We start from the raw sequence: 25,728 nt of genomic DNA, 5'->3' as shown, positions 1-25,728 counted from the left end.
GCATTTGAATTTTATAGAATGCCATTGTTCTATTCTTACCTTCTTATCCCTGTTATTCCCTTTTTCTTACTCTTTTTATGTGTTTAAATTCATTTTCTAGTTAGTTTGTGTAAGCTATGTACTGCAAATGTTAAATATGTCAATTGATATATGCTCAGTTGGTGAAAGTTTTACATTTCGTAGATTAAAATACATAAAATACAACAGTTAGACCTCCAGATCAAAGCCAGCGTACGTACCTAAAGACACCTATGTCTTAGTTTCACGTCATACGTTAATACAAATATTCCACGTTAGAGCTGTGGTAGCACATCATTGATATGACTTAGTATAAAGTGACTCGAGTGCTCTGACGTGTCCTAGGCCACATCACGCAAGGACGACCCTTCGCCCGAGTTATAGGTTGATTCTCTTCCTTTCATCCCACTTTAATCCATCAAGTTATGTGCAAAATCAAGTAGAAATGATGGCTCAAGAAACCTCAACTTTGCTCCCTAAGGTGAAATGCGAATTCCTGTTGACAGGACTCCGCCCACACTACGAGAAGTACGATCCCGCAACAATGGTGTCCGTAACTATAAACATCGAACGAGACCGAAAGTCTGGCAAACTTCCTATCCAAGCAAATCATCCAGTGAAAGTCGCTGTTTGGATAAAATACGGGAAGACAGCGGCTCTGGTGCTTAAAGTACCTGAAAAACCACTGGAAGAATATGACGGTGGTCAAGAGGGGAAAATAAAAATCTCTGGGTTTTGACTCATTCCTTTTAAGAAAACGAATGATCCCACGAATGATTTAAGAAAGCATATAGACCAGTGGCATGATTTCGTGGTCGAATTCACGCCAAAAGGGCATGAAACGAATACGGAACAGCGCTACTTTAGATGGGAAGTGGACAGGATCTTGCCATGGTTCCGAGGTGAAATTACGAAAATTGCCAAAGACGCATATCTTTCTAATCACAAATACCTGGAAAAAATCGTGGGTGGTGCCAATCAATACGTGGCACAAGAAGCTAACTGGTATGTCATACAGAATCATATCATCAAGGAGACTGCACTGGTTCATAAGTTGGTCAAATTCGACCATGACAAAGATTTGGGGATACAGGAGTGGATGAGATTGCTCCTAAAAGATGTGGAAGAGACGATGGTAAAAGTTGAGGAACTCGGGGGTAGACCGGCCATAAGAGCATACACAGATGTGCCTGCGGGCAATACCGTGAAGCCTAGTTGGAAATCGGTTCTATGCGCAATACCCATATTCGAAACCGATGGAAAAGCACGACCAGTCTGTCTAAAGGTTGGACAGAGCTTGCCTATAACCATTACTGTCAACTTCGATAGAGCCCATCCGAAAGGCCCAGTTCCTAGGATTTGCGTATATCTTGTCCAAACCCAAAAAGGTGAAACTAGCCCTGACAGAAAGCCTAAAACAGACAAGACTATGTGCAAATACAGCCTGGGAGAGAATCCTATTTGGTTCAGTGATGAAACCAGGCGGATTGGCCTCATCATGCTCGATGATACAGAGGTGGTCAAACTGACTGAGCAAGATAGCAAACTGAAAACCGGTCGTTATTACTTGTTCATAGGAATGAAGAGTCTAGCCTGGGAAAAGGAGCTCACCCGGATCTCAGAGACCTTTACTATGGATGCCTCTCCAGATAGTGGCGAAAGTGAATCATCGACATAGGTTTGCGGGGCAATTTTCTCACAAATTGGGTTGATGATTTTGGAGTTTTGGAGTTTTTGCATTTATCTATATTTAGTTCATATTCTTTAGTTATTTATGGTTGGTTTATCAGGTGATATAGGAGAATAGATTAATACCATTTTACTTTAAAACTTGAAGATTGGTTCATTAAGCTTGTTGACTAGACTGAGTTTGCAAACAAATTAGAGACTGCTGTGAAATAAAGAATACATTTTCAAAATGTGTCGATAATACCACCTGGGTCATGCCCACAAGAACTTTCAACAACACGAAAGTCATTTCTCCACTGACATGTCTTTTGAGGTCCATTCTACTGATTTCCCTCGGCCCATTTGCACTCTAACCTGGACTCTGAACGTATACCCTATTTCTGAAATGGCATGTTCATCGAACCATAATGGAAATAAATCATCTACTGATAGACTCATCTTTCCCTCTGAGTCATTTTGGCCACAATCGAAATCGATGATCGATGCAGAGGTATGACCGGAATCTTGATAGTACATATGACTTGACATAAAAACTGCGAATCTGGGTAAATGCCAGATTCCGCGAAGCCTGTGTCGGTGATGGTTATACTACGTCTAGGTATAGTTCCATATATCTTTTAGTTGGATAAATAGGTAACGATGAAAGATTCTATTCTAGAAGTTATATTTCAGTTCACAAAAGATGTCTATGCACCTGTAGTATAGGTGCGTAAAGAGATACAGTATTATCAAATAATAATCGGCCAATATGTGTAATATGGGTACGAATTAAAGAAAAGTCTATCTATCTGTTGCCTGGCCAAGTAAAACACACATGTGGATATCGAGGCAATTTAATTCATGATTAACACCCGACCATAAAATGACTCCAAATAGTGTTCAACTGGGAAATTGCAGCCAACAAACTAGTAGCAATCAAATTAGAAAACAGTGTAGCCCAAATTGCATTGTCTGGTATTCTGTGTTGCACCATTTTCATCTTGATAGAAAACTGTGCAGTCGATGTCATACCGCCCTCTGTCAACTGTTTGGAGCCCCAACCGCCCAAGATCGAAGGCGACTTGCCCGTACTGGCCGAGCGATATTGAATAGCAGTTATCTAATAATGACCCGATATTGCTTTTTTTCTTAAAAACAATGTGAAGAGAGAGTTCCGTCTTTTTTAGGCTCCCTTTTATGTCCTCAAATTCGATACAGCAAGCATGAAATTGTGAATTTGATACCGCCATCGTGCGGTATTGAATCCAAACTGCACTAAAATATGACTCTGGTTTTGCTAGTTGAACTTTGCTTGTTTTAAAATGCCCAAGCATTGGCTCTGGGAAGCCTAATGGCAACTCAGAGGAGCTACCGGAACTGTCTGTAGCAGACATATTGGTTGTGACTGGACCAGACATGGTAGTGTTGAATGAGTTTGGTCTAGTTTCTTCCAAGGTTAGTCACAGTATTCGATACACAACAATAAAATAGACAATAGTCAAGCCAACCTAATACTGTTTACTGGAAAGGAAATTTTAAGGTTTCTTTGGTGTTGTGAAGGAGGAAGAAAAGAAAGAGGAGGCAGAGCCGGATTCAACTGATATTTATAGACGTTTAACTCTTCAAGGATTTGAGTCAGATTTGTCTGCAATGACCATATTAGCTGTGTTTTATTCTGAGACATTGAAATTATGACTGTCCTCAAGTGAGTCAGTCTTTCCATTTGGGAGACGGATGGCGTGGGTTGGTAACTACATGTACAGCGATGACCTGCCGTTCTAGACCACGGAAACATTAATATGACTGCACAGAAACCCGGACACGTCAAAAATATGTCTCAGATACCATGCTTGTTCTTGGTCATCGGGTATTGAATGCCGTGGACAAGTCGTCATTAGAATACAAGGAGGTCAAGTGACTTTCAGTCATTTGTTTTAATTAAAATTTGGACGTCACACAATGAGATCCCGTTATTTGATACATTTCGTGTCGAGATATGACGTAGTAGGAGCAGTGGTCGTCGAGTTCCATAGCCCCTGTGTCGGATACAGGGGGCAGCAATATGTGTCACAATCTTGGGTAAAGTTTTAACAGTATTATTATTAAGAAGCAGCTTTCAATTTCATTATAGAAATTAAGCCAGTAACACCGAATATTGCTATCAACTCCGTTTCAATAAACGCCACCTAGAGTCATTCAGTCATTAATCCTCGTAACATCCCGTAGCCATGAAAAGCTAGACATATCCCCTCCTCGCAACACTACCATTTCATAGCCCACTGCAGCAGCTGACGATTCTGCTCCACGAAATCCCGCTTCCAGCCTTTTTCATGGCTTTCAGTAAGTTGTTCGGTAGACTCCACACGATGTGCCGTGTTCATCTCATTGACGACCTCACTATCAGAGATATCGTAATACAGCTTTGCATACTCGGCGTCTTCAACCAGGTGAAAAGTCTCGGATACAGCTTCTATTTTCTTCGTGCCGGGTAGGGAGATTTGGACCTTGAATTTTATCTCCAGGTCCGGGTTGTTGGTAATACAGGGTGGAAGCTCGTCCATTGTCAACTCGCGCAAGATCACATTGCACTCTGCGTTTTCTGGAGTTTGTCGAAGGGTATACCGTCTCTGCAATTTTGCGTAATCCACGCCCTCGAACACAACGGATAGTCGAACTTGTTTACATATCCCAATTACCAAATTGTCATTGTCTGTTATGCGTATTCCGAGGTTGAATTTTTGTTTTTGGATAATCACGCGTGGCCCAGGTGTGACATCAACAATTTCCACCTTCATGAATTGTGAATGTTTTGCTGGGCGGCCCATAGTTTAAAGAATAGAGCATACAATAGATATGCTGAAAAATTCCTACAAACTAGGTTGTCACACATTAATAGTGCATTGGAAGTCGACGAGTAGCAAGTTATGTGCAGTGATATTTCAGATGTGCCACGCGTTTTCTATATTGGTATCAAATTAGTGTCAAAGACAGGTCTCACAGCAAAGGATAGCTTATCACAGTTTTATAACTTACAACCAGCATCTATGTTTTCTCAGTGTACTGTGGATATGGACTTTGGTCTCTTTGTGTTTGTGTTGTGTGTGGTGGCCTTCGCTAATCAATTGTGAATTGTGAATTGTGCGCACATATCAAAGTCTTTGTGATTGCCTGAGCAACAAGAGTTAAAGAAGCCTCCACTTATATGGAATAAACAAACAGCAGCTTGACTTTCAGTTTGATCTGTACATTTTTAATTTTCAGGATAGATTAATCTCATATTTCACACTGAATTTAAATATTATTCCAATAATCATTATCCATTCATAACATTATATCATGATTGATGACTTTCTGGTGATATGAAACACAAAAACTCCTACAAATATCCTATTTAGAGACTCCATAATGCATAAACTAGGTAAAGGCTAAATCATAGTTGTCCCTGAACAGCGTCAGGATTTTCGAAATACTGTTGCACCACCTCATCCACGTTTCCACCGACTTCCTTGTCCCATTTTTCTAAAGTCTTTTCAATATTCTCATTTATAAAACATGTAACTTCAGAAGTCCCCTCTTCGATTGGTTTTGACTGCTGGTCTTCCTGCCGATCAGATTCCTCCTCATAATTAGGCTCTAGGCTTCCACCTGGCGGGCTGTCATTTTTACTTTCAGAGAAATAACTGAAAATTCTCTCCTTCTCATAGTCCCATCCAATCTCAGGAATTTGATATGTGTGAGAATCAAGTTCTAAGGTCAGGGTACCCACCCGGACTTCTAGCCTCACATGCCACTCTCCGCCCTCCCACGCTTCGCGAATGGTTTTGGAATAGCCACGACTAATTCATAATTGTACAAAGGTCGGACACAACACGTGGGTGGTGGAGGATTAGTCAGGGTGCCTTCGAAGTCATTCAAGTAATGGTAGGTGTCATCCTGGCCACAAAGAAAAATTGATCCGTTGATGGGATACGAGACCAATAATTCCTTTCTCCCATCGGCCAGTTCTCGGTCGATTCTCAATTGCAAGGTCACTTCCCTGTGCACAGCGTCGGAACTGTAGATCGGCATGGTATCGACGACCTTTCCTGTGTAACGCTGTGTTTTCATTTTGTCTCGTGTTCTATTATTACTACTAGGTAGGTACTGTGTCAAGCTTCCTCAACTCGTAGCTAGATTAATATGTAGATATGATGACGGAACTAGGTAGAAACTTTTTATTAAAAAAAAGGCACCGAGTCTAGTAATTTCACATATTTTATAAGCTAGATACACATATAAATAGTGAATATTCCTGGAAGCAACCGTCAAGGCTGTAAAAAAGAGTATTGTTTAACAAATAGATTGTTTCCGTGTAATCGTATTCGTCATAAGCTTCTTTGTCCAGATTTCTAGACAAGTTTACAAGAAGAATTAAGAAACTACACAATGCGCATGTCTCGTTCTTTGAAGCCAGTATTAAAGTTGAGCTGCCTCACAAACCAGGCATTCCACAGCTTCCACTCCTGATCGGGATACGCAAGGTTGACCTAAGCCTGTTAGAACAAAATACAGGTAAAAACCACTAGGGGGAAAAGCCTACTTCAAACCTCCTCAAAAAACTGGGCACAATCTTGTAAATTTCCATCAGCGAGATATTCTTGCCAATGCACGTCCGACTTCCTGCGCCAAACTGAAACATCGTCGCATTCATCGTTTTGACCGCAGTTTCCGATGCTGTCAGCCACCGGTCTGGATTATACGAGTCGACATCTGAACCAAAAATCTCCTCACGGCGGTGAATCACCCAGGCGTTGCATCCCACAATCGTCCCACCGGGGATAAATTCGCCGTTGATATCAATGCCCGATGGTGGAACCACTCGTTCTAGTGGCAGGCCAGCTGCTGGGTGCATGCGAAAGGCTTCCTTTATGCAGGCATCCAGATACGGCAGTTTCTGCGACTCGGTCCAAGACACTAGGCCTGTTGGCCTGTTCTCAATCGTGCCGGCGCGCACGGCAGCGTCAATCTCCTGCTGCACGCGTGCCATGCATGACGGATTCTTTAGGAGGTAGTAGAAGACCGCGGCGATGCTGATGGCTGTTGTCTCGGAGCCGGCAAAGGCCATGGACGCCGTCATGGTGAGCACGCGCGTCTCGGTCATGAAATCTGGACGGGCATCGCGGGCCTTGAGGAACATGGTGAGAAGATCTTCTTTATACCCAGATTGCGTCGACGTCTTTTCACCCACGGCCGACATGCGTTCTTGCATTCGCTGGCGGGCAAACACTGCGACTGGATGCGAGTTGTCGACAAGCCCCCATTTTTGTAAAACGTCAAAGATGGGGTTCTTCCAGCACAGGCGGTCCAGCCAGGGCATTTGTCCGACGGGGCCGGAGTAGTCAAAGATGCGGGCAAGCGATTTGACGATACCCTCGACATCTTGATTATTCTCAAGAAAGCCGTGTCGCTTGCTATATGTGATACTACCAATCACATCAAAGGCAAAGAACTGCAGCCAGCGCGCAAAATCGCACACCTTGCCGTCGCCTGCGTACAGTTTTGCCGTTTGGTCGAGAAACACCTGTGCCGTGTCGTCGACCATGGGCTCGTACTGGACTAGCGAGGTCATGGAAAAAGCATTGTTGACAGATCGGCGCAGGTTTGCATGGAACGGCTCATCTAGAGTCGAGAAGAGAGAAGGCAAGGGCTGGCCTTTTGATGTAGTCATTTGGACTGGGTAGAATTTGGACTGTCATCTAGATCAGAACTTGTTGCATTGTATCCGATACAAGTCTCTGGGGATTCATACCTTGACAAACCCCTTATTCAAACCATAAATCGTCTTAATAGCAGCCGGATCCGCAAACGACAAGGTATCCGGTCCTAGCCTAACAATGTCGCCATACTTGCGATGCAGAGACAGGTGCGTGATATCCGGTCTCCGGTGGTACACATCAATAAAACGCCACAGATTCGAGAACCGAGCCAGAACCGGGCCTGGGTACTTGTTCAGTCTATTATAGAAATAGTTCCGGGACAGATAGAGAACCACCAGTGCTGGGAAAATGTATACGGCGTAGTTGACTACTGTATCTGCAATGCTTTCGATAATCAGCGCCATGTTTGGTTCGACACAAGTTTGGACTATTCGCTTCTTCTGTTCAGAGGATTATTCATTTCATGAAAATTAACAGAAAGAAAAAGAAATAAAAATAGTACTAGTAGTGTGTGGTCGCCATCAATCAACTTATAAGACAGATCACGGGGCGGGGATGTCGGCAGTTGTTCAACTCTACAGACCCGAAACATACTGCAGTAGCCTACTACCTTTTAAACCAATCTCTGTTTTTCTAGAAACCCAGGGATTGATTACTCGGTTTATTTCTTTGCTTCTAAATGCCGGAGAATCCCCATCATCTACTAAATTGCTTTCGCTACAGAATATAGTCAAAATGTCCACACGTTCTCCTAGACAAACAAAATAAGTTACTGCTAGTAATAAATACATGTACGTATATCCTCGTCTATTTAAAGCTAGTTACAGAAAACAGGTTCCCCACACTCAGGAAATCCCCCGGAATATCTATCCATGTGGAGAGACGAGGTCATCCAACGGCGGGTGTCGGCAAATTCGCCAGCACACAACTGCCGACATCTGCTTACAGCGCCACAACCATGAGATAACAGTTTTATTCTCGATGTAAGTAGAAGTGCGAAACTTGACGCAGGGTACAGATGCCCGTGATTATAGTCATTAATATTATTATATTATCGTGTCTCGATATACACAAGTCTATATAAATTACTAGTTGACAGCAATCCTTGAACATAGAACCTATACAAAGCCAACCATCTAAACAGGAAAAGCCAGCGGCGAACCCGGCGACGAAGAAGAAGGCGAAGAAGCAAACGACGGCTTCTTACTAACCCTGTACACAAGTCGATCAGTCCAAAAATGCGACATCTCGGCGTGGATGGCCGGAATAGACCCAAAGACAGTGCCGGCGATCGGGAAGCAGATGCGCTCTGCCAGCTGTTGCGGACGATACCAGACACGGAACGACAGTCCCGTATCGCTAAGGCCAGCCCTGGACATGTCTCGGGCACGCGAATCCACGCAGAGCGAGTGCCAGCGGTCGTATAGAGTAATGCACAGATTCATCCCCACAAACGAGAGTCCGCGAAGGAACCCCGTAATGAAAAAGGCCCATTCTAATGCAGGATTCATATGCGAAGGTGAGAAAAGGCTCGTGTAGATGGAGGAGAACAAGAGCAGAATTGTCAGGTGGCAAGGCAGGAAATGAGCCTCAAACAGGAGATGACACAAGGCAATATGGCGAGGCTTGAAGCCTAAATGCGGTCTGCTCGTCATTCCGCCCACGCTTTGACGCACCGAGTATCCCGTGTCGAGAGCCCCCCACATATGGCGCAGCGCTTGACGATAGCGAGCGAAAAGCGTCGAGGTATAGGGACCCCAGTTACCATCACCGCTGCTTTGGATGTTGCACTGACTGGCAGGGCTGTAGATCACATGGGTCACGACGTCGCCGCCGGTTTCAAAATAGCACTTGAGAAGCATGTGCATGTCTTCCCCGATGGCAGTCGCGTCGCCATCCCAACCCCCGACCTTTTCTGCCAAATTCAGGGACAAAGAATAGACTGAGGTAGGGATCACAATTGGGCAGCCTGGGTACATTGCAGAGATACCAGCAAATCCCCAGAGCAAGTCGGCACAGCGCACTAATATAGGGACATCATTCGAGTTGCGATCGAAGATGATAGGCGATGCGTACAGGGCGTGGTCAGCATCTTTGTAATGCAACCAATGAAGGCGGCGGATTTCGTTGAAGTAGTCTTGCGTCAGGTGAGTGTCCGCTAATGTCATGTTAGGTGGTACGTATAAAAAAATAAGGTAAATAGCCTACCATCCATAACAGTAATGATGATATCCCCAAAATTGAGAGCATGGTCCTCGGATTTGTGGGTTTGTACAATGTGCTTTGCTGCCCAGGCGACATTCGAGCTCTTGCCACTGATCTCTCCTTTTAGACCAGAGGGGTGGAAGGTGCTGCAGATGTCTTTGAAGTGGCCCTGAAAGCTGGAAATCAGGGCGACTGCCTTTTCAGGGGCTGTGAGCTCTTTCTGTTCCATAGCGAGAAAGACCTATAACCATTAGGATTTAAACTGTTAAAACTACTTTGTAGTGATATATGGATGAACGCATACCTCGTACTGATTGGCTGCCCGAGGGTGGCTAGCAAGCACCTTCAAGGTAGTCTCCAGTGTATCCAAGTCCTCCGAGTAGTTGGGCAAGATGATGGCATGCACCACCTCTCCCTGCTCTCCGTCTTCCAGCGCGCCCAGATCAAAGCTCATCGGGTCCGGTATATCTGTAGGAATTTCGGCAAAGGTGGGTGAGTCCGAACCGGCAGGACCATGGAATGTCTTGCTCAACGGGCGACGGCGGAGGACAGCACGAGTCTGGCGGACCATCTGCGAGAGCGCCCAGGCCAAACGCAGCGAGAAGGTGAAGGCATTGCCATGCACAAACACAGTGTAGCCAATAAATACTTTCTGTGCTATTGACAGTGTGCCCTGATGTGCTTGCCAGTCATCATTACCATGGTGAGGGGGCGCAGCAGGCCCTTTTCCTGACCATGGAATATGAATCCAGCTCACAGTGTCGGGAAAAGCGAGCACGAGTAGGGTTACCAGTGCTAGCAGGCTCAGCCCGGGTACACACCGTGAGAGCCACTTCCACATTATTCACGGAGAATCAATATGAAGAAACGAAGACAAATGGAAGTTGAAAAAAACACAAGAGGAGAAGAATGAGAAGGCGAACAACGACACGTCGCGAGCACAAGCAGCCATTACGATACTTAAAGACGCCTTGACCCATTTCCATAGCTCAACCACCCTCTTTCATGGTCTCAGGCTAATAAGCCACTAATTTCCGAGCGATAATGCCGTCTTCAAACCTCACAACGGAATCACAAGACATTGGTCAAGCTAGCGTTTGAGGTTCGGGAGGATGACCGTGGGCCAGGTCGGACTAGGAACGGCTTGCTCAGTACGGCTATGTGAGGATCAGTGCCGGGTGCCTGTATACGCCGCCAGGCCAGGCCAGTCAGAGAGCGGAGCAGGGCACATGGGCTGTGCTATCCCCAAGCATTTTTCCATTGTCGATTTGACCATCACTCTAGCGCAGGCTAAACGGCTAAGCATTGGATAGCGTGAGTCTAGTTCCACCGGCTCGTGCTGTTAATTGGCGCACCGTATATGCAGTGGAAGTTCCTGGCGGTGGAGGATGTTGTGGTTGTAATATTGGACATGGCATACGAACTCCCCAATGCCATGCCTATACCCATACTCGTCTGCTCAACCTTTTTCACCGTAGTCGTTCTCTGATATTCTCCCAACCAAACTGTTCTGCTGTGCATGTCACCAAGTTGTGGTGACTTGAATCGTCAACAGAAGCCATCGCGAAAGTTCGTGGGCCAATGCGGATGCTTTTTCCTGATGCGGTTTAGCGGTCATCGGACCTACGGCGCGTGGGGTCTTTTGGTGGCGGTGATTGGCTCGTTTGGGAATGCACGGTGGGTGATTGGCTGCCGGCCGTACATAATTTCAATCTCGTAGAATTGCTTGCTCCTCTCCAGGCAGCACCATTATTCCAGAATAACCCAGGACAGACGAGATGCAGCAGTGCATGGGACACCCGGCAGCTAGATTTCAACAAAGATCCATGCGCTTTGGCGAGACCGGAGCCAGCAGGAGATGAGTAGAATGAGGGGATCGAAAAGGTCCCTGAGAGCCTAGAGGTACCCGCCGCGGCGATCAACAGCGCTTGGAATAACGATGTCGAGGACGTGCAGAAGCCAAGCATTAGAACGATCCACGGTTTCGAGCAGTTGTCGGCGCTGTCCAATGGGCGTGGCGCTATCCTAGTCGTGCGGGTTAGGCGAGGCGAGATAAGTCAGTGATAAGTCGAGAGCCGCTGCGTGCTTCGTGTAACTTCACGTCCATGTGATCGGTTGGAAACCATCGAGTATCTGTTTATCCTGTTGCATGTCCGTTCAACCGACGCTGATCAGTTGACCTTTGCTTGGCATATCGTCCCCGAGTGTCTAACAGACTGCTGGCGAGTAATAGCCGAAGACCTGCGATGAATCTTGAACAATGGAACAGAGCCTTTTTGGTCCAATAGAAGGGGCGGTCTGACCCATGATTGCCATAAACGAGAGGCATAGTGCTTGAATGGAGCAAGGGATGAGGTGCTTGGAGTCTGCGACATTGTATTTGACGAACGAGCATGCTGGATGCCGAGAATTGTGAAAGATTGGAAGCACTGTCATAAACGAGACTGACACACTGCTGCTAGTTCACACCTCTTGTCTCGCGCGAGACTTGAGTCTTGGTGTTCTCGCCATGATGACTTGCGAGGTCGTTGTTGTTGACTCTGTGGAGTCGTTTCTCAACTGCGGCCGTCATTGCCGTCAAGTCCACATGACGTTCGACGTGAAGCCTAAGCAATAGCCAGGCATCCAGGAGTCACTGGCCATATCAGCGACGATAAGCAAGAGCAAGTCTCTCATGAATCCGAAATAGACAAGAAGAAAGAGAGAAGCGAAAGAGTGACAGAGCTGAAAGATGCTTTTCGCGTGGGGCAGCCGCCAGCATCCGAACGGAATGGTGGCTTCCCGTGCCGGAAACACGTACTGCAAGGGAACAACAGGCTAACTTCAGAGCGAGCAATGAAATGCGAATGGGACAAGATTTAAATAATACGTAGAATAGAAGATACGTTGGCGATCACCGGGGAGAAAAGCTGGAGCCTACGCGGCCATGCCATGAGGCTAATTCCTCCGTGCCAAGACTTGCTATGGACATAGTTTTACTGTTTACAAGGAAACAAACCTCAATTTGATTTGTCATAGATTTCGTTCTATTCTTTTAGTCTATTCAACTTCTTAACTACTACTATACGGCTATAAAACAGCGAGTTTGCGTCCATTCATCCCCCATGACATTCACCCTCCCTCCCATATCAACACAAAACAACCACCACTAAAACAGTTTCCGCCGTGGTCCACTACATCGTGAGGGACAGAAATTGTCCTCCTCTACTTGAGAAGAGCCTTGCCAGCTGCCTTGGCCTTGGCGAGAGCACCAGACAGGCCAAACTGCGAGCTGACTCCGTCGATACGGTGGACCGCGTTGAGGTTCTTGACCACCAGGATTTGGAAGCAGGTGGCACTGCCCTGGCGAGAGGCGATGACAGACCAGGCGAGGAAGAGCTCCCAGATCTGTATACTAGTTAGCAAAAATTGTGTATATAAAAAGAATCAATGACAACTCACTCTATACCACCGCTGACCGTACTTGGCTTTGACGGTGTCGCCATTGCCAACCCAGTTCCTGTACCATCTCCAGATAGTCGCCGAGTAGTGCACACCGACAGTGTCGACACTTTAAACTGTCAGTCCATCTACTGGGAGAATATATCAGGAGCAAACTTACCTCTTAACTTCAAATCCAGCGCTCTCAAGAGACCGAACGTAATTCCAGAGCGGAGTAGAGGCGTCGGCACCACGGAAAATATACTTGTTCAAGTACAATCCCCAGATAAAGTCCTCGTACTGCCATGCCTGTCTCAGACCGGAAAGCTGCACATACATGGCACCGTCATCCTCGAGCATGTCGTAGCACTGGCGGAAGAAACCGGTAAGCTTGCGAACACCGACGTGTTCACCCATTTCGAGCTGCGAGATCTTGTTGTACTTCTGTTTGGGGGCGTCGCGGTAGTCCATGCAGAGAATCCTGCTTTGTTCCTCGGGAACGCCGGCCTTGCGAAGAGCGTCGGTAGCCCATGCTGCTCCAGTTTCCGCGATCGTGATACCAGTGACCTTGGCGCCGTAGTTGACACTAGCGAATTTGGCCAGGGTGCCCCAGCCACAACCAATGTCGAGCATGGTCTCGCCTTCCTTGAGTTGAAGCTTCTCGCAGACAATAGCCATTTTGTTGTCTTGCAGCTCTTCCAGAGTCTCCTCCCGGGTGGTGTCGGAAATAATACCACTGGTGTAGATCATGCGCGGGCCAAGGAAATAAGAGTAGTGGTCATTTCCATTGTCATAGTTGGGACGGATCTGTTCCATGTCCTGCTCCTTGGTGTGGAAGATGACATCGGGACCGAAAGTGAACAGGATGAACTTGAACAGGTCCCAGGTGAAGCTAAAGGTAGACCAATCATGGCGGTACTCCAAGATATCAAGGGCGTCGCCCTTGATATCAGCCTTGCCATCGACATAGAGCTCGGAAAAGGTCTGGATGGGCACCTTGTTGCGACCCTTCCATTTTGCCTGGTCTTCAGGGTCCTTGAAGGTTACATACGAGTCAATTGGGCGACCCGGGAATCTGGCCTTGTCATTGATGCGCGGGCCGAACGAGGACATGTAGGTCCAGTAGGCAATCAGAATAGGGAACAGAGTGATGAGGCCAAAGAAAATCTTGGTCTTGAAACCACCGCCAATCAGGCGGGCGAGGAACCATGGGACGCCTACGATGAACACCCCCAATACAATATTGGAGAAGCTCTCGCTCCCAGGACCTTCAGCAGGCAGAGGCGCATTGTGAATTGCAGGCGACTGGACGCGTGCGTTAGTAGCTTGAAGAGGGGATGATAATCCAATTGCATTGGTGATGACCTCGGCCGTTCACTCACATCAGTCGTGGGGACGCCGCAGTCCTGGGCCTCGAATGCAGAGGGCGGCTGAGGCGGAGTCTTGATGAACTCGACGTCGCTCGCCAGGTCGAATTTGTTGGTCGCCATTATGGATCAATTGAGTCGGACAGCTACGGGATTGATGTCGAGGTCGAAAAGAACACATCGAGCACGAAGTGACGGTGAAGCGGTGCCTGAGTTTCTCCGCCACAGGGCGCGATGCGGCACGTGCCCTGGCGGGTCCATTCCCTCGCGTATGAGTGAATCCGGCATGATCGTCATTTATTTATATTATTTTATATACAACTTGTAAGTTGATCCCGATATTGCCAATTGATTGGCTGTTGTCTCTGGCAGGTACATGTAGAATGGCTTAACTTAATGCTCCTGCACAGGTATATATATGTAACATTGAATATTCGGCTATATATTAATACATCTTAATCAATTGATATTGCATGTGATCCCCACAGTGCAAATGAAACATAATATTTATCTATCTACCATAGTACCACCCCTGAAAACACGACAATACCAGCAGCAACAACAAAATACGGCGCATCTAGAGACGCAGCATCTAAAACATAATAATAAGCCTCATGTACGCTCAAGTCAATATGAAGCTAGAACAGACCTGCATGTGTGCCCTGTGCCGTCCACATACACATTGGAATTACTACAAATGATCAACCAATTAGCATACTCTCTTCCATCAATTGATCAATCCTCTTGCCAATTAATTAATTGATACATACTATCACTAACCACCTGCTGAAACCCGCGCGCATCTCGGCTCGCCGCACATTGGCTGCTCAAGCACGCTGTCAGCTCGTTTGACGATTGGCTCATCTGCAGGCTACTATTATCCGCTGTGCAGATGCATTCCACATCCGACACGTTCATGCTGAACTTTGCATTTGGGCCGCATCTGCTGGCGAGCTGGTCGTTGAAATAGTTGTCGAGGCACGACCATGCACACATGGGGAATTCAGATACCCATTGTCCAAACGAGGATGGCGTGGCAGCGAATGCTGTTGCAGCGAGGAGGAAATTAACATAGAGGTGATGCATTTTTGTCCATTTATTATTATCTTTTTGAAGTTGACTTTTTTGGAAAAGTGCCTTCATAGACGGCTTTTATCTGCTTTGTACCCATCCTACATAAGCAGGTAACATCCAGGCAAGTATCGTGGCTCAGCCTAGGTCATGCGGATACTGTACACATTTATGTTACATGTGACGATTGCTTCGATTTTGCGTATATCACTGCTGACATCTGGACTATCAATTGAGTGCGATAGTAACTGGTATTTCTACTCTTAATGCATTCAATCCCCCTTACCAACAGCACCGAAACTATTCTGGACATTTTTTTTTTTCAATGTTGATGTAGTACTCTAGAAATTCTCATGACTTTAGTTTAGATGTACATGTACATGTAACACAATGTGATCGCGTTTCTCCCGAGCACGTCCTAAGCCTCCTGGGTTTGTGTGACTTGTTTTGCTGCACGACTCCAGTTGTAGACATGACTGCATGAATTTCCAGCATATTAAAAATGAAAGAAAGGAAAGAAAGAAAGAAAAGGAAAAAGGGAGGAAATCCCTATTCAGACACGTGCCAAAATGTGTTACCATATTATGAATAATCATCTACCACTCGGTACTCGGCTGTCGTGGCAAATGCGGATACTTCCAGCACCCGGAGTCAACACGTTTCCGACTCAACAATATTTGAAGCCAACGTAAAAAAAAAGGAACAACTCTCCGGGATAGCGGAAACTATTTACGATCGGCGAGAAAATTACTATTGCTACCGGATGAACCATTCCGTTGAAATTTGAATTAGTAATTGTGCGGATTGTCAATGGTCGGATACTTGAATATTCAGCGGAACCTGACTTTCCGTTTGGCTGTGCCGCCAAGAAGTTGGAATAGTTGCAGCATCATGTTAATTTGAAGAATAATGGTCAAAGTAATAATACATAAATACCAATGTAGAGCCCAGCAGTTCTTCTTGTTCAGCAAAATATAATCACATACATACTAGCATTCCAAAGTCATCCTGACTCCATCAACAATACAACATCTACAACATGACCTCCCTCGAAACTGCTTTTGAAAAAGCTAGTGCTGATGGCACACTCGCCGGAGCAGCTCTCCTCGCAGCAACCACAGACAAGGGAATCGTCTACTCCAAAGCCTTTGGCAAGCGATCTCTCGAAAAGGACGCACAGGATATGACAGTCGACGATGTCATGCAATTGTACAGCGCAACCAAGCTTGTCACTAGCATCTCTGCAATGCAACTTGTCGAACGTGGCTTGTTTACCCTCGACGAAGACGTCTCCAAAGTGCTTCCGGAAATTGGGGGTCTTAAAGTGTTAACTGGAATGAACGGTTCCGAGCCGATATTTGAAGAGCCAAAATCAAAAATTACCCTACGGTATGTTCTCTCTATAGACATCAACATTGAATGTGATATATTCGAGAAAAGACCAACAAACTAACGTATTAATAGGCAATTGCTGTCCCACTCTTCTGGCCTTGCATACCCATTCTTATCGCCAACAATCGCCGAATACAACACTGCCCAGGGCCGTCCACCTTTCCCACCTTTCCTCACAGTGACAGAAAGCTTCACTTTCCCTCTCACTTACCAGCCTGGCATCTCGTGGGAATATTCGTCAAGTATTGACTGGGCTGGCCTACTCATTAGCCGCGTGGCAGGGGTGAGCCTCGAAGAATACACGCAGCAAAACATTGCCTCGCCGCTCGGAATCGACGATATGACCTATTTCCTCGCAGGAAAACCGGATCTTCAGTCTCGACTAGTCTCGATAGTCAACAGAGACCCATCAATCCCCGACGGCAAGGGAAAAGTTGTCCCAAGCGAGGGCCCGGGTGTTATGAGCCAGGTCAAAGAAGAACTAGGCGGCGCGGGACTACACACATCAGCACACTCTTACATAAAAGTTTTGCATAGTCTACTTGCCAACGACGAAAAATTGCTCAAAAGGGAAACAGTCGACAGCATGTTCGAGCCCCAACTCACCCCGGCTTCGCAACAGGCACTGCAAGCCACATTTGACCATATACCCAAGGGCAAAACTGGATCTGCGCCGCCTTTTATTGGCGAGTTTGCGCAAGTGCAACACGACTTTGGGCTGGGCGGCATGCTTAGCATGGAAGACGTTGATTCTGGATCGAAAAAGTGGAGAAGAAAGGGGTATATGTTTTGGAGTGGTATGGCGAATTGGTATTGGGTAAGTGGTCTCCGTATCCTATACTTATTAAGTACACGACTGACTAGAATATAGTTTATTGATCGCGAGGCTGGCCTTTGTGGCATTTTTGGAACACAAGTCATGCCCAATGCAGATGAGCAAGTTCGGGAGATGATAAGCGTGTTTGAGAAGGGAATGTATGAGCGGTTTACTTTTGCGTGAAATTGAAACTGGGGGTACTGGATCACTTTTGTTTGGATATATAATTTGTCAAGCTAGACTAGCATCTTATGTTGTGTATGTAATATAATACTTTTCTCCTATTTTTCTTTTTTACAGAGCAAGGTAGATCGAGCCCTCGGATCAGAATAATACACTCCGTCGATGCTCTCAATAACCCGGCACCGTTCATGACGACCTGTGCTGTCCGGCGCATTGTGTGGATTACGTTAATACAAGCCAAAATGACATTATTTAACAACAATCGCAGTTTATTGTCGTTTCTGTTTCTTCCCCTCGCTTTCTGGCTGGAATGCTTGCGAGCAAGGGGCGTGTCTCTTGGCTTGGAAAATGACACGAATATTATCCAAGCCCAAAGATTGCCCATAAAGGGTGGGGGTATGGATATAGGGTTATTTAGGGTTATTTTATGTATTTTAAGTTGTATAGTTATCTGTCGAATTATATTAAAATTTAGAAATAAAATTGGTAAGTCTCTTAAGTGATTAAATTGTTGGTGATGCTAAATCTTATTGGATCAAGGTCTCTCGCCCATCCTTGGAACCCAATCAAGTAAAAATAAGAAGGTCGGATAGATAATAGGGGCCAAGTGCACTGCTTGAGCTCCAAGATCAAGCGACCATTCTTTCCCGCATTGGATATCTAGCCACCTGATATCACTGAAAAATAAAGGGTTGTCTAGTTGACTACACATCGTTCCTCTTCATTTAGTTCGCTGTACTCGATCAGTGAGTGGGTCTTCTCGGCATAAGCTGCTTCTATTACATTTTCTGGAATGGTCGCTTTTCTTTTAGATAAGAACAAGCAACGATAATTTAAAGCGGGCTCCTCTCGCTATAAGCTACTTCTCTAGTATATTCCTGTAGCAAACAGAGACACGCTGTTTTATGAGCTCGCTAAGATAAACCTTGATAACTTTTAGATAATAATAACAAGGGCGTCATTGTGAATGGACCAGAGCGCTCTTTATAACGGCGACAACCAGTAATCCGGAAACTGAGTTGTCCTAGGCTTAAATATTACGAACTTCTCACCACCAGCGGGTTCTATCTTAATTGCTGTATAGCTTCTATCGCGAGCGATTTCCACCTTCTCCGTATCCAAATTTTGTCTCGCTGCGAAAGTCGACGATATTGGCTCCATGGACGACGGCAAGCGTATAGACGTACCCGTCGAGGTTAATGGCGAGTGTACAATGGGCCAAATGGACACACAAAGTGACCGATTTGGCCACGTCGAGAGGAGGTTAGTAATATTTCAAACGCAAGCCACCACAACTTAGCTACTGACATTTGACTCCAGGCTCAAAAGCCGCCATATCCAGTTTATGGCTCTCGGTAAGTAACGAGCAATCAGTAGAAGAAACAGGCGTGAGTAGTGTCTGATATACCTCTCTACAGGTGGTGCTATTGGAACTAGTCTTTTCCTCGGAATTGGCTCTTCGCTATCAACAGCGGGCCCTGCAAACCTTCTTCTAGGATTCACCATCTCCGGTCTCGCGGTTTACGGCATGATTCTTTCGCTCGGCGAAATGACTACTTGGCTACCAATACCGGGTGCTATTCCGACATTTTGTTCTCGCTACGTTGACGAGGCCCTAGGATTTGCTGTAGGCTGGAATGTGTGTATTCACCCTATGCATCACGTTTGATTCACTAAATAGTCCATTAGAATTGGTACTTTGCTTCGATTGTTGTATGCTTGGAAATTAGTGCTGCCTCTGTCGTGATAGACTACTGGCCTGGTGCCCAAGGAATTTCTGTAAGGAAGTTGTTCTCTTCTTAAGGGGAGGTGGTTCTGGGCTGATTAATTTCATTATTAGCCGGCTGTGTGGATTACTATCATCATCATATTCATCCTTGTCCTCAATGTTTCTGCTGTTGGAATATTTGGCGAGGCCGAATTCGTCTTCACCTCCATAAAGCTGATTGCCATCATTGGTCTCATGATTTTATCGGTTGTCATTATGGCAGGCGGTGCCCCTAATAAAAATGCGATTGGGTTCGAGTATTGGAACAATCCTGGAGGTGAGTCTCGTGACCAATATTGAGTACCGACTTTCCATGATAGCTCACTAAGTAACTAATCAAGCCATGAACGAATTATCTCCGGCTACTGGGTCTGAAGGGCGATTTCTCGCCTTTTTCAGCGTTCTGGTTTATGCGTGCTTTACATATGCTGGCGTTGAGATGCTTGCGGCCGCCGGGGGCGAAACCGAAAATCCTAAAGTTAACATACCTATCGCATTCCGCAGAGTCATATACCGTATCTTGGGATTTTACGTTCTCGGGACGTTATTTGTTGGCTGCATTGTGGCCAGCAACGACCCCAATCTCCTCACAGCATTGGCTACTGATGCTAGTGGTGCAGCTCAATCGCCCTGGGTTATCGGGTTGCAAAATGCGGGAATAAAAGTCCTCCCCAGCATCATTAACGCTGTAATTTTGACTTCGGCTATCTCCTCAGCCAATGCAATGCTATATACTGGTAGTCGATACCTCTACTCTCTTGCCAAGGTCGGTCAGGCACCAAGAGTTCTTCTGAACTGTACTAAAAAGTGAGATCTATATCCATGGAATGCTAACCTAACTTGTTGTCACTGACTCTCGAGTACAGAGGGGTGCCACTGTGGTGTGTACTTGTTACAGCTTCTGTGTCACTATTAACGTATATGACTGTTTCAGTTGCCGGTTCGACTGTCTTCCTCTGGGTATGAATAGCCTATTCGTCCTCTAGAAAAAATAGCGTTACGCGTTACTTACTTGAACCCGCTAAATAGTTCGCCAACCTCACTACTGTTGCCAGCTTACTCACCTGGATATCCATCTGTTACGCGTCCACACGCTTCCGCGCGGCGCTGCATGTCCAGGGTATAAGTAGCGAGAACATCTTGTTCCGCAGCCCTTTTCAGCCTTACTTGGCCTGGACATGCCTGGTATTTTTTGTTATTGTCTCTATTTTCAATGGCTTTTCGGTTTTCATGAAAGGAAACTGGAGTGTAGGCAGCTTCCTGGTCGCATACATTGGTTTTCCGTGGGTTACTCCCCATCTAATCCGAGTCATTTGTTTGTTGGTCGCTGGCTCTCGACTCCACGACACATGCGTGTTGTTTTGGTACCATCTACTAATGAAATACAGGATCTTCGGTGTTTTCTACATTTTTTGGAAGGTTCTTAAGGGAACAAAAATGCACCCGTTAGAGGATGTGGATTTAGTCACAGGAAAAGCAGAGATAGATGCTCTGGATGGTATTTGGGAAACAGAACATCCCAAAACCCTGGCTGCAAGATTGTTCAATCTCGTGTAATGTCAGCAGGGAGAGTGTTGAATCGACTAAGTAGTTAAAGTGAAAAGAGGATAGCAATCAGTTTAGCTCGATAGCGATATATAGCTATACACGAGAAATCCACCTGCCTGCTCTCTATAAAACCACTTCCTCACAGTATGAATATTTTATTTTAGTTGATATAAAGTCGAGTATAGGAAGTAAGACTGTAGCCAAAGAAGGCCTAAAATAGTGTACGGGTTAAGCTGATCACTAGATATACATGTTTTCTTTTCCCAGATAGACCAAACGACTCTACGCACACAGTTGGAATATGTAATATTCACCAAATGAAACAAATACTAGGGGCATGTTTATCGAAGCTCTTCTAATGAACTTCAAGATCCCCCCTGGCGGATTGGAAGGTGGCAGGCCTTGAACCCAGCCGATACGTCATCAAAACAGCATCAGAATGTCTACGTGCAACAAGTTCACTGAACACCGGCTGATACACCCTTATTAAAGGCCGCGTGGACTGCATCCGCCATATCCTCCATGGATCTGAACTGAAAATCTAGTGATAGCTGATCCTGGACTAGTGATAATTCGCCCCCTATCGCATTTGGCTTTCTCTCGATCCAGCAAGTACTCAGCCCCAAGTTGTGGGCTGGAACCAGGTCGTGATTCAAAGCGTATGCAGTATGTAAAATCTTCTCCTTCGGAACTTGAAGGTTCTTTTCGCAACCGTGTACGAGATACTGAAAGTTGTTTAGATCGGGCTTGTAAGACCCGATTTCTTCGGCAATGTAGACAGCATCGAATTTGAACCCATCAAGGGGTCCCGCAAGAGTCTTGTTGAACGATTCCCTATCAACGTTGGACAAGATGACCAGCTTAAAATGCTTCTGAAGTTCGCGTAGCGCTGCAAGAGTGTCGGGGAACACTGGCCAGGACCCAATACTCGCCCCAAAAGCTGCACTCTCCCCGTCCAGGATTGTTTCCCCGAGTCCCCAGTCAGACGCCAACTCTTCATATACCTTGGTCAAGATGGATGCGTATTTTAGGGTTGGAAAAGCTTTCTGAATCCGGCCCTCGTGATACACATAACGCCGTAAAATTGCAATTTTGTCGTCCTTTATTGGATCTAGCTTGTCTAAGCGATCAATTAATGCTTTTAGGCCTTGGATTATCCCGCCCTCCCAGTCGACGAGGGTACCATAGCAGTCGAACGAGAGTAAGCCATATGTATTCAGAAGTCGTGCCATGGTCGATGAAGGTTGACTTCGGATGCTTGTATGTAGTGCTTGACAATAATCCTTGAAATCCCTATTTACATACACACATATATATTTGATACCGTATATTTTTTACTGTTGCTACTTCGGGACAGGAAGGAAATCTATGCCGACGGGACTAACCAAATATAGACTTCCGATTGCGCAGCTACGCGAGCATAGATAAGTGGAGATGGCTAACTTCAACCATATTTGCTCCGCTATTATGCTAGATATAGATAGAAATCCCTCACCTCTCGTCGCTATAGCTTTCCTTCTGTCTTCATTGCTTTTGATCATGCCGCGACGGAGACGGGATCGAACGTTTACTGTAAGACTTTCGTTCCGATCATCCCTATCATTGACTGACTTGACAAGGGCTGCTGGAAATGCAGGGCGAGGAAGGTAAAGGCGAGTTGACACTCTTCTCCCTCCTCCAATTCACGAATACTGGCTAATGCAGACTATAGTGCGATGAGCAGCGGCCACATTGTCGGGCTTGCCAGAGACTTGGCCATCTATGTGATGGTTATGGGGCTAAGCTAGTCTGGATAGAAGATAAGGATCAGCCATACAGGTCCGATGGCCGTCGGTACATTGACTGTGGTTCGTTATCATCATTCCTTGTTTGCTACAAAATCTAACGCAAGTCCATTACAGACGCTACATGGGCAGATCATGCAATCCTTGATTCAGAACTAGTAGATCAACTTATATATGGTTGCGATCCCGAGTGCGCCGAAGAAGTTTTCAACAGCAGTAGCACCCAGCCTACATTCAACCCATTTGGCTCCTTTCGCGCGTTGGTGAATAATGCTGATCACCCACCTGGTTTGCTGTCGAATGCATATAAACTGTTAACCATTGATCCCACGGACCCATCCAGCTCGAGCAGCGAGGCCCGATTTCTGTTCCATCATTATACTAATCATGTATCCACCATGATGATTCCGCTTTTTCATCCCCGTAATCCCTGGTATTCTTATTATCCAGCAGTGGCGCGTTGCTACGAAACATCTGAACAAAGGGCACTTTACAATGCCATGTTATCACATGCAGCTTACAACTTGGCTGGACTAGCCAGCTTGCCAGACAAGATGGTTTTGCTTGCAACTGAATATTACACAAATGCAATCGAACAGCTGAAATCTAGCCTGCGAAGACAAAATCCTGACTATGGTGGAACATTGGCGGCTGTAATGACTCTGTGCATGGCCGAGGTGAGTCATAATCACGAGGAATACGCTTCTTATTGACATACTCATTCATAAGAAGGTGTATAGCGGGAGACCTGGAACTTGGAGACTACACCTCAGTGGTGCTTGGTCACTGCTTCGTGAATATAGCAAAAAAGAGCCCTGGACAGACTCGGATTTTGCCTGCTGCTCGACACAGAGCCTATGTATCACTAAAATAATCGCCGATACCGGGAAGGGCCATAAAGGCACTGCTGGGATTGACGACTCTTGGACGAGGATACCTTTTTTAGATTGGCAACCATTCGGTAGCCTTGGAAACTCTAGCACATCCATCATGGACGACGATGAAGCCGAGCGTTCTCTGATTTCCCGTGTCTCGTCTACGCCCGGATTCGGATTCACCATTGGGTCCACAGACTCTCTGTTGGCGTGTATTTCGGTCATCACTATCGCCGGTAAAAAGATGAGAGCGAAAAGTTCGCACACTCAACAACAAGCCGATTTCATAGATGAAATACTCTCCAAGGTCTTTTCTTGTCTAGACAAATGTAAAGAAGAGACCACATATAATATTCGTGACCCGTTTGATGAACTTCATGATATCAAATCTCAGATCCTCGCAAATCACCAACGAGAGGCTTTTATTTCTGCAACATATATCTACCTTTACAGAGTTCTATTCGACCTTCCGCCATACAGTGTAAGGAAATATGTTTCTGAAGTTTTGTTACGAATATCGGCTTTTCATTCAGAAAGCGACGGAAACCTCTCAATCTGGCCTGCATTCATTGCTGCGGTTGAAGTCTACACACCGGAGGACATTGCTCTCGCACGGAATTGGCTGGATCGCACCATCATGTTTGGGATTGGCAGTCGAGTTTGTGTCCGTAGGCTTGTGGAAGAAATCTGGAAGAGGCGAGATGAAGCGGCTGATGAGTTGGAAATTGATAAAGGCTTGATATCCATTGACTGGCGAGCAGTCATGGAAGAATTGGGCATGGACATACTCCTCGTATAAGAAACTCAATTTGCCGTGCATGCTGCATGAACCAAAGAAAAACAAAAAAAACGAAATAGCCACATGATTCTCAGCCTTGCCTCAACATTTTTACAGATCGTTTGAAATCTGCGCCGCCCAACTCGGCTCTATGAACAGAGCTTCCGCCTCGACAAATACAGTGCTTTCTTTGGGATCCTGTATAGTCGCGTTGACCCATGCTTTGCGTCCCTCGACCTTTTCGACCTTTGCAGCAACCAACACTATACTGTTCACGGGTATCGGTACCCGATAGCTGATATCCAGTTTGACTGTTACTCCGACACCACTGGGTAATCTGGCGAAACAGACGCGGCCCATACATTCATCCAGCAGCACTGCAGAGAGACCACCATGACAGATACCAGCGTGGCCAGCTAACTGAGACCCGAGATGGTAAAATGCTAGCAGTTCTCCCTTTTCGTTAGACGTGGCAACGCATGGTGGACATGAAATTTTGCCTGGTCCTGCGAGAGTCGTAAACGTGAGTTGGTCTGCCTGGTGTTCGGGCTGAATGGCGAGGACACCTCGGAACTGCTTGCAATCTGGGAGGGCCAAAAGCCTCTGCAAAGCTGGGCTATGGCTGCTCGTTGCAGCCAAAATTGCTTCTATATCGGCTGCCATGGGTGAAATCCTTTCAAAGGGGCCGGTTCCTCGGCTATAGACGTTGGATAATGAGAAGTTTGCGCAGAAAAATGCATTTATAACATGTACTCCGTCCACTTAAGTATCATTGGTACGTCGGTATAGCCTGCCATCGATTATCTGCACTAAAAGTGTCTTAAAATTCATTAATAATTAAATTTCCAAATTTATTATTTAAAATCACAACTTCTTGGCGGTACCGGGGATGGTGTCTATACTTCGGTATAAGTTGCTACAAAGCCAAAGAAGACCCACAATATCAGTGGTTGTAGTACCAATGATCAAGGCCTGACAGATAGTCCACTGTCTAGTGCAGTACTAAGCACTAAGGGGAGCCTAGCGGAGCGTGGATCTCGCTCGGTATAAACTGACTATCTAATATATGTCTATCGTGACGGTCCAATCTTGCTATATTAGGTTAACTCTGGTGCTAAAAATGATACCCTATATAAAT

General features: G+C 45.9%; 12 protein-coding genes across 12 annotated transcripts; 4 read left to right on the top strand and 8 right to left on the bottom strand.

The window, feature by feature from the left end:
- Window positions 1-562: 562 nt before the first annotated feature.
- On the top strand, window positions 563-1,696 carry TRUGW13939_00989 (uncharacterized protein; the record flags this gene model as incomplete). Its single annotated transcript, XM_035484195.1, has 2 exons — window positions 563-688; window positions 773-1,696. The coding sequence occupies 2 exons, from the start codon at window positions 563-565 to the stop codon at window positions 1,694-1,696; spliced, it is 1,050 nt and encodes a 349-aa protein (XP_035340088.1).
- A 2,251-nt stretch (window positions 1,697-3,947) lies between these two features.
- On the bottom strand, window positions 3,948-4,511 carry TRUGW13939_00988 (uncharacterized protein; the record flags this gene model as incomplete). The annotated part of the gene is made up of 1 exon (XM_035484194.1): window positions 3,948-4,511. The coding sequence occupies one exon, from the start codon at window positions 4,509-4,511 to the stop codon at window positions 3,948-3,950; it is 564 nt and encodes a 187-aa protein (XP_035340087.1).
- A 605-nt stretch (window positions 4,512-5,116) lies between these two features.
- On the bottom strand, window positions 5,117-5,793 carry TRUGW13939_00987 (uncharacterized protein; the record flags this gene model as incomplete). The annotated part of the gene is made up of 2 exons (XM_035484193.1): window positions 5,117-5,433; window positions 5,493-5,793. 2 exons carry the CDS (start codon window positions 5,791-5,793, stop codon window positions 5,117-5,119), a joined length of 618 nt encoding a protein of 205 aa, XP_035340086.1.
- Window positions 5,794-6,104: 311 nt separating this feature from the next.
- On the bottom strand, window positions 6,105-7,786 carry TRUGW13939_00986 (uncharacterized protein; the record flags this gene model as incomplete). The annotated part of the gene is made up of 3 exons (XM_035484192.1): window positions 6,105-6,212; window positions 6,266-7,414; window positions 7,475-7,786. 3 exons carry the CDS (start codon window positions 7,784-7,786, stop codon window positions 6,105-6,107), a joined length of 1,569 nt encoding a protein of 522 aa, XP_035340085.1.
- A 732-nt stretch (window positions 7,787-8,518) lies between these two features.
- TRUGW13939_00985 (uncharacterized protein) lies at window positions 8,519-10,428 on the bottom strand (the record flags this gene model as incomplete). Its single annotated transcript, XM_035484191.1, has 3 exons — window positions 8,519-9,540; window positions 9,591-9,828; window positions 9,892-10,428. 3 exons carry the CDS (start codon window positions 10,426-10,428, stop codon window positions 8,519-8,521), a joined length of 1,797 nt encoding a protein of 598 aa, XP_035340084.1.
- Window positions 10,429-12,791: 2,363 nt separating this feature from the next.
- On the bottom strand, window positions 12,792-14,497 carry TRUGW13939_00984 (uncharacterized protein; the record flags this gene model as incomplete). Its single annotated transcript, XM_035484190.1, has 4 exons — window positions 12,792-12,974; window positions 13,029-13,137; window positions 13,189-14,312; window positions 14,390-14,497. The coding sequence occupies 4 exons, from the start codon at window positions 14,495-14,497 to the stop codon at window positions 12,792-12,794; spliced, it is 1,524 nt and encodes a 507-aa protein (XP_035340083.1).
- A 392-nt stretch (window positions 14,498-14,889) lies between these two features.
- Window positions 14,890-15,460, bottom strand: TRUGW13939_00983 (uncharacterized protein; the record flags this gene model as incomplete). Its single annotated transcript, XM_035484189.1, has 3 exons — window positions 14,890-14,966; window positions 15,024-15,065; window positions 15,145-15,460. The coding sequence occupies 3 exons, from the start codon at window positions 15,458-15,460 to the stop codon at window positions 14,890-14,892; spliced, it is 435 nt and encodes a 144-aa protein (XP_035340082.1).
- Window positions 15,461-16,484: 1,024 nt separating this feature from the next.
- TRUGW13939_00982 (uncharacterized protein) lies at window positions 16,485-17,837 on the top strand (the record flags this gene model as incomplete). The annotated part of the gene is made up of 3 exons (XM_035484188.1): window positions 16,485-16,834; window positions 16,910-17,654; window positions 17,709-17,837. The coding sequence occupies 3 exons, from the start codon at window positions 16,485-16,487 to the stop codon at window positions 17,835-17,837; spliced, it is 1,224 nt and encodes a 407-aa protein (XP_035340081.1).
- Window positions 17,838-18,996: 1,159 nt separating this feature from the next.
- On the top strand, window positions 18,997-20,416 carry TRUGW13939_00981 (uncharacterized protein; the record flags this gene model as incomplete). Its single annotated transcript, XM_035484187.1, has 6 exons — window positions 18,997-19,100; window positions 19,158-19,192; window positions 19,256-19,476; window positions 19,527-19,616; window positions 19,678-19,882; window positions 19,947-20,416. The coding sequence occupies 6 exons, from the start codon at window positions 18,997-18,999 to the stop codon at window positions 20,414-20,416; spliced, it is 1,125 nt and encodes a 374-aa protein (XP_035340080.1).
- A 1,195-nt stretch (window positions 20,417-21,611) lies between these two features.
- Window positions 21,612-22,385, bottom strand: TRUGW13939_00980 (uncharacterized protein; the record flags this gene model as incomplete). Its single annotated transcript, XM_035484186.1, has 1 exon — window positions 21,612-22,385. One exon carries the CDS (start codon window positions 22,383-22,385, stop codon window positions 21,612-21,614), a length of 774 nt encoding a protein of 257 aa, XP_035340079.1.
- A 307-nt stretch (window positions 22,386-22,692) lies between these two features.
- Window positions 22,693-24,611, top strand: TRUGW13939_00979 (uncharacterized protein; the record flags this gene model as incomplete). Its single annotated transcript, XM_035484185.1, has 4 exons — window positions 22,693-22,725; window positions 22,865-23,000; window positions 23,055-23,614; window positions 23,670-24,611. 4 exons carry the CDS (start codon window positions 22,693-22,695, stop codon window positions 24,609-24,611), a joined length of 1,671 nt encoding a protein of 556 aa, XP_035340078.1.
- A 90-nt stretch (window positions 24,612-24,701) lies between these two features.
- TRUGW13939_00978 (uncharacterized protein) lies at window positions 24,702-25,253 on the bottom strand (the record flags this gene model as incomplete). Its single annotated transcript, XM_035484184.1, has 1 exon — window positions 24,702-25,253. The coding sequence occupies one exon, from the start codon at window positions 25,251-25,253 to the stop codon at window positions 24,702-24,704; it is 552 nt and encodes a 183-aa protein (XP_035340077.1).
- Window positions 25,254-25,728: the final 475 nt, after the last annotated feature.

This window comes from Talaromyces rugulosus, chromosome I (assembly GCF_013368755.1).
Source record: "Talaromyces rugulosus chromosome I, complete sequence".
Lineage (NCBI taxonomy): Eukaryota > Fungi > Ascomycota > Eurotiomycetes > Eurotiales > Trichocomaceae > Talaromyces > Talaromyces rugulosus.
This window is presented reverse-complemented; position numbering and strand designations above follow the sequence as displayed.